At 39.5% G+C, this 7,104-nt stretch overlaps 1 protein-coding gene across 1 annotated transcript; it reads left to right on the top strand.

The window, feature by feature from the left end:
- The first annotated feature begins 3,390 nt into the window (after positions 1 to 3,390).
- On the top strand, positions 3,391 to 3,982 carry LOC105714521 (non-histone chromosomal protein HMG-14-like). The gene has a single exon (XM_064380691.1). The coding sequence runs from the start codon at positions 3,391 to 3,393 to the stop codon at positions 3,691 to 3,693; it is 303 nt and encodes a 100-aa protein (XP_064236761.1). The 3' UTR covers positions 3,694 to 3,982.
- Positions 3,983 to 7,104: the final 3,122 nt, after the last annotated feature.

Below are 7,104 nucleotides of genomic sequence, written 5' to 3'. Positions count from 1 at the left end.
TTGTGTTTCACCAAAAACTTGACTCAAACTCCATTTAAACTCCTAAGCTTTTTGACATATTGAGGAATAATCAAATTTCTGTATTCAGCCAAGTTTGTAAATCCTTGAGAAAAAAAAAAATCACTGTACCTCAGCTAGAGCCCCGGGCTTCTATTAAAAAAATTGTAATGTGTTAGTATAGGATTCAAAGGTAGTTTTAAAGTTTAATCTTGATCAAACCAGTATTAATAAATTTTATGTTTTTTTCTCTATCCTTCTAAGTTTTAGAATTCTACTTTTGGAAATACAGTAAGGTTTAATTTCCTGTCAGCAAGTTTGAGAAATGACCACTTGGTATATTCACTATGGGTAAAATAAAGGTTTATTGTGCAAATTAATAGGGCAAATGGCTTTATGAACAGATTTTGGAAAATGTTTTTATAGGTGAGTAGTACATTGTTCTCAATGGAATGCATGGACCACATTTGATTACTTATGCAAGTTTTCTTAAAATATATGTCTGCAATCACATGCTTCTTCCTACCTCCACCTCTCCTTCAACTAGGCACTCAGAAGCCTTTTAAGGAAATAGGGATGAATGTGAGGCATTCTTATATGGATAAAAGCATCTCAGAAGATTCTGACTTTAACTCAACTCAGTCATTCCCAAACCTTGCTGTACATTGGAATGACTTAGAAAATTTTGACAACCGCGGTGGCTGACGCCTGTAATCCCAGCACTTTGGGAGGCCGAGACAGGTGGATCACGAGGTCAAGAGATCGAGACCATCCTGGTCAACATGGTGAAACCCCGTCTCTACTAAAAATACAAAAAATTAGCTGGGCATGGTGGCACATGCCTGTAATCCCAGCTACTCTGGAGGCTGAGGCAGGAGAATTGCCTGAACCCAGGAGGCGGAGGTTGCAGCGAGCCGAGATCGCGCCATTGCACTCCAGCCTGGGTAACAAGAGTGAAACTCAGTCTCAAAAAGAAAAGAAAAGAAAAGAAAATTTTAACAACAACCCTGATGTCCAAAGTTATAAACAATGCTGATTAAATAAAAATGTCTCTTGTTAAAAGGAAGGCAGTTTTTAAAGCAACTCAGGTGATTCCAATGTGCAGCAAAGCTTGAGAGCCACCACCTGATTTGAGTTTAGGACGACAAGCTGCTCCCATTTGGTGGGATCTTGGGCAAGTCAGTTTCAGCTTTGTTTTTCTTATCTGTAAAATGATGTTGGATTACATTTCATTTAGATTATTGGTCCTTTTCAGTAGGTAACTTCAAATTCTGTGATTTTAAAATTATTTTAGAGAGGAAAGCTTCTTGAAGCACTATAGACATAGCCATCCTAGACACTAATGTTACAGGCTTTATTTTTTATTTTATTTTATTTTATTTTTTTGAGACGGAGTTTCGTTCTTGTTACCCAGGCTGGAGTGCAATAGCGCGATCTCGGCTCACCGCAACCTCCGCCTCCTGGGTTCAGGCAATTCTCCTGCCTCAGCCTCCCAAGTAGCTGGGACTACAGGCACGTGCCACCACGCCCAGCTAATTTTTGTATTTTTAGTAGAGACAGGGTTTCACCATGTTGACCAGGATGGTCTTGATCTCCTGACCTCGTGATCCACCCGCCTCGGCCTCCCAAAGTGCCGGGGTTATAGGCGTGAGCCACTGCGCCCGGCCTACAGGCTTTTTAAAAAGTGCAAATATTATGTAGACTCACTGTTAAAATTCAGATTTGCCTTCCCTCAATTATTTGAGCCTCATTTTAGATGCTGTGGGCAGATGGAAGAACATAACTTACGTAAAACAACCTCTTGTTTTCTGATACACAGTGTCTGCAGATAACCTAAGAATTCAATAACGTATATCTGAAGTTTTATCTGTTCATGAATATTTCATTTAAACTAATTGAAAGTACCTGCCATTAATAATACACTGTGTAGTGGTAATGCTGCATTGTTCTTAGCACTGCGTATTTTCACAGAGCTATCATCGATTTTGTGTGTACTTACGTTTACTAACATATTTCTTTTTTCTTTTTTTTTTTTTTTTTTTTTTGAGACGGAGTTTCGCCCTTGTTACCCGGGCTGGAGTGCAATGGCGCGATCTCGGCTCACCGCAACCTCCGCCTCCCGGGTTCAGGCAATTCTCCTGCCTCAGCCTCCTGAGTAGCTGGGATTACAGGCACGCGCCACCATGCCCAGCTAATTTTTTGTATATTTAGTAGAGACGGGGTTTCACCATGTTGACCAGGATGGTCTCGATCTCTTGACCTCGTGATCCGCCCACCTCGGCCTCCCAAAGTGCTGGGATTACAGGCGTGAGCCACCGCGCCCGGCCTACTAACATATTTCTAATTACGCAAAAGTGATTTTAAATGATTTAATTTGGTATAAAACACTTTTATCATTAATTTTTAAAAAAAATAAAACGTAGATGGGCAGGAGAGAGTTAATTAAATAAACTAAAATGCAGGGCTTAACAACTTCAAAAACCCTACCGTATGGCTTGAATTTAAGCATATGTACACAGAGGTATAAATTGCATGGGATGAAAGGTTTTGTGGGTAGAAGAGCATCTAACAGGGAAATAGGTTAATATGTTATAATCATCAACAGAAACGTGTCTTCTAAAAGTATATTGCCTAGCATTTTGGTCCTCCTATTTTTGTTAAAAGTCAAAAAACTAAAACAAAAATATAATGCCTTAATGGTACTGTTCTGAAGTAGAATATTTAAACTTCAGGGCCACTGGGATAATTTCTTCCTCCCCCTTTTAAAAAAAAGTCTTTAGGCCCAACAAATGATAAAATCTATTGTTTTGGTTTTTTTTTTTTGTTTGTTTCTATAGTGTGGCCTTAGTGATATCACATGAAGAAAAGGTTAGCTCTTTTAAAACCTTTCTTGTTATTCCAAATAATTACTGTTTATAATATCAGGCTCAGCATTAGTTCCCAGCTATAGACATTGTAAGCTGTATTGTGTCTACTAAAATATTAGAGCAAATTATTTGGGTTTTCATTCACCCTTAAGACTTTTTTAAGTCCTAAATTATTGAGAATCCCAAAGAATATGTATTTATATTTACTGTGTTAGAAATTAGAATTGAGATTTTTTTAAAAAATCGGATTCTGGTTTAGATTTTACAACCTTAGCACTATTGGTATTTTGAGCTAGATAATGCTTTGTTGTGAGGAAATAAAAGCTTGGTGGGTGCATTGCAGAAAGTTTAGCAGCATTGATGGTCTCTACCCACTAGATGTCAGTAGTGAGCAATAACCTAGGTTGTGACAGTAGCAAATATTTTTTGAGAACTGTATCATTGAGCTGGGGCGGCGGGAGGAGTGGCAGCGGCCAGGCAGCCCAGCCTCGCAAAGGCACCCGGCACGCGCCTCCCCGCCGCTAGGATGCCCAAAAGGAAGGTCAGCTCCGCCAAAGGGGTCGCCAAGGAAGAGCGCAAGAGGAGATCTGCGCGGTTGTCTGCGAAACCGCCTGCAAAAGTGGAAGCGAAGCCGAAAAAGGCAGCAGCGAAGGATAAATCTTCAGACAAAACAGTGCAAACAAAAGAGAAAAGGGGAGCAAAGGAAAAACAGGGTGAAGTGGCTAACCAAGAAACTAAAGAAGATTTACCTGCAGAAAACGGGGAAACGAAAACTGAGGAGAGTCCAGCTTCTGATGAAGCAGGAGAGAGAGAAGCCAAGTCTGATTAATACCATATACCATGTCTTATCAGTGGTCCCTGTCTCCCTTCTTGTACAATCCAGAGGAATATTTTTATCAACTGTTTTGTAAATGCAAGTTTTTCAGTAGCTCTAGAAACATTTTTAAGAAGGAGGGAATCCCGCCTCATCCCATTTTTTAAGTGTAAATGCTTTTAAGAGGTGAAATCATTTTCTGGTTATTTTTTGGTACAACCAGAAAATAGTGTGGGATATTGAATTATGGGAGGCTTTGACTGTCTCGGGTGTCAGCTTAACATTCCACAGATGGGGAGTTCGTTTTTATATCCTATAATACAAAGCATATTAAATGGCAATATGGAGTCAGTCCAGCATTTAATGTCTTGAACATTTTAAATTACTTCTATTCCCATGTTGTTTTTTAGTAGAATTGTTTCCTAAAGAAAAGCACTCTGATCGTGGCTCTCCCTGTCAGAATTGTGTGCACTCTGTAACATCTTTGGTGTGGTAGTCCTGTTTTCCTAATAACTTTGTTACTGTGCTGTGAACGATTAAATATTTGAATATGTAGTGTCCATGCTATTCAGTTGTGAATTGTTGGGACGTATGTAACAGCTTATCGACATGTGAAGAAGATACGGGTACTTGATAGCCTCTTAAGGAAAATTTGCTTCCAAATTTTAAGCTAGAAAGTCACTGGAATAGCTAAAAAAGAATTATAATATATGGCTTTTTAGATTTTTGTTACGTATGGTAAGAATTGTGTATGGGGCCAGGTGCGGTGGCACAAGCCTGTAATCCCAGCACTTTGGGAGGCCGAGGTGGACGGATCACGAGGTCAAGAGATCGAGACCATCCTGGTCAACATGGTGAAACCCCGTCCTACTAAAAAATACAAAAACAATTAGCTGGGCGTGGTGGCGTGCACCTGTAGTCCCAGCTACTCGGGAGGCTGAGGCAGAAGAATTGCTTGAACCCGGGGGGCGGAGGTTGCAGTGAGCCAAGATCGCGCCTCTGCACTCCAGCCTGGCACCTGGCAACAGAGCAAGACTCTGTCTCAAAAAAAAAAAAAAAAAAAAAGAGTTGTGTACAAATTGAAATATCTGTACTGATCCTCAACCAATAAAATCTCAATTATGAAACAAACAAAAAAACTATATCATTAACATAAATAATATTTTTTAAAGAAAAATTATTTCTCTACAATAAAAAAGTTAAGTAAAAAGTGTGCCGTATGTTGATATTATTGTAAATCTCTGAAGTTTGGCTTAAGAGAAGACAGCCGGATTCTCTTTCTTGGCAATTTTTTTAGAGAAGCAATAATATGATCTAGCTTTGTGAAAATATGTAGTTAGCAAAAGGTGTATCTTTAAAGCTTTTAGCTAATTGTGAGTATTCTTTTTTCTTTTTTTTTTTTTAAGAAATTTCTAGCCCAAAGATCCAAATTTGTGAGTATTCTTTTTTTTTCTTTTTTTATTGCATTTTAGATTTTGGGGTACATGTGAAGAACATGCAAGATTGTTGCATAGGTACACACATGGCAGTGTGATTTGCTGCCTTCCTCCCCATCACCTATATCTGGCATTTCTCCCCATGCTATCTCTCTCCACCTCCCCACCTCCCACTGTCCCTCCCCTATTTCCCCTCCGACAGACCCCAGTGTGTGATGCTCCCCTCCCTGTGTCCATGTGTTCTCATTGTTCAACACCCACCTATGAGTAAGAACATGCGGTGTTTGATTTTCTGTTCTTGTGTCAGTTTGCTGAGAATGATGGTTTCCGATGAGTATTCTTTAATACTACCTCAAAACTCCACAAGTGCTAGTTTCTTAGTTACAATGAAATTTTACATATCATTACATTTATTCCATCAATACTCACTGATTTTCCTTGAACAGTAAATGGGTCTTTCTCCCATGCTTGCTTGTATAATAGTATGCATTGATTATTTGGGAGATACTGGTTTGTATTTTATTGTGTAAAAAACCCACTTTTGTTAGTATTACCATGTCTTATTAAGAGGTCTTTAAGTGCCGGGCGCAGTGGCTCACGCCTGTAATCTCAGCACTTTGGGAGGCCGAGGCGGGTGGATCACGAGGTCAAGAGATCGAGACCATCCTGGTCAACATGGTGAAACCCTGTCTCTACTAAAAATACAAAAAATTAGCTGGGCATGGTGGCGCGTGCCTGTAATCCCCAGCTATTCGGGAGGCTGAGGCAGGAGAATTGCCTGAATCCAGGAGGTGGAGGTTGTGGTGAGCGGAGATCGTGCCATCACACTCAAGCCTGGGTAACAAGAGCAAAACTCCATCTCAAAAAAAAAAAAAAAAAAAAAGAAGACATTTATGCAGCCAACAAACATATGAAAAAAAGCTCATCATCACTGGTCATTAGAGAAATGCACATCAAAACTACATTGAGATACTGTCTCATGCCAGTTAGAATGGCGATCATTAAAAAAACGGGAGACAACAGATGCTGGACAGGATGTGGAGAAATAGGAATGCCTTTACACTGTTGGTTGGAGTGTAAATTAGTTCAGCCATTGTGAAAGACAGTGTGGTGATTCTTCGAGGATCTAGAAATAGAAACACCATTTGACCCAACAATCGCATTACTGGGTATATACTCAAAGTATTATAAATCATTCTATTATGAAGACACATGCACATATTGTGGCACTGCTCACAGTATCAAAGACTTGGAATCAACCAAAATGCCCATCAGTGATAGACCAGATAAAGAAAATGTGGCACATATACACCATGAAATACTATACAGCCATAAAAAAGAATGAGTCTATGTCCTTTGCAGGGACATGTATAAAGCTGGAAACCATTATTCTCAACAAACTGACACAAGAACAGAAAATCAAACACCGCATGTTCTCACTCATAAGTAGGTGTTGAACAATGAGAACACATAGACACAGGGAGGAGAACATCACACTCTGGGACCTGTCAGGGGGTGGGTGCCTAGGGGAGAGTTAGCAGGGAGTTGGGGGATAGGGGAGAGATAGCATTAGGAGAAATACCTAATGTAGATGACGGGGTGATGGATGCAGCAAACCCTCATGGCACATGTATATCTGTGTAACAAACCTGCACGCTCTGCACATGTACTCCAGAACTGAAAGTATAATTAAAAAATAATAATAATAAATAAAAAATCAGAAAATGATTGCTGCTCAGTTTACATTTAAATCACAGTTTCTTTTTCTTAACACAACCATATTGTAGTAAGAAGTGCTTCCTGTTAACTTTCCGTGTATTCCAAGTATTAAATAGGGAGGTAAAGATTTAATAATAGCATTAATTTTTATTGCTTCATCAAAGGCATTCTTAACTAAACGAGGCTCTCTTTTAACTACAAGGGGCTCTGGAGAATAGAATGACTACTAGTGTAATTTGGTCACCTTGATTTATGCTGAGAGACCTTAATT

The sequence above is a fragment of the Aotus nancymaae genome, unplaced genomic scaffold (genome assembly GCF_030222135.1).
Source record: "Aotus nancymaae isolate 86718 unplaced genomic scaffold, 86718_ANA_hifiasm-v0.15.2.pri h1tg000028l, whole genome shotgun sequence".
In the NCBI taxonomy this organism is placed as follows: Eukaryota; Metazoa; Chordata; class Mammalia; order Primates; family Aotidae; genus Aotus; species Aotus nancymaae.
Note: the sequence above shows the minus strand (reverse complement) of the source record. Positions and strands in the feature narration are given on the sequence as shown.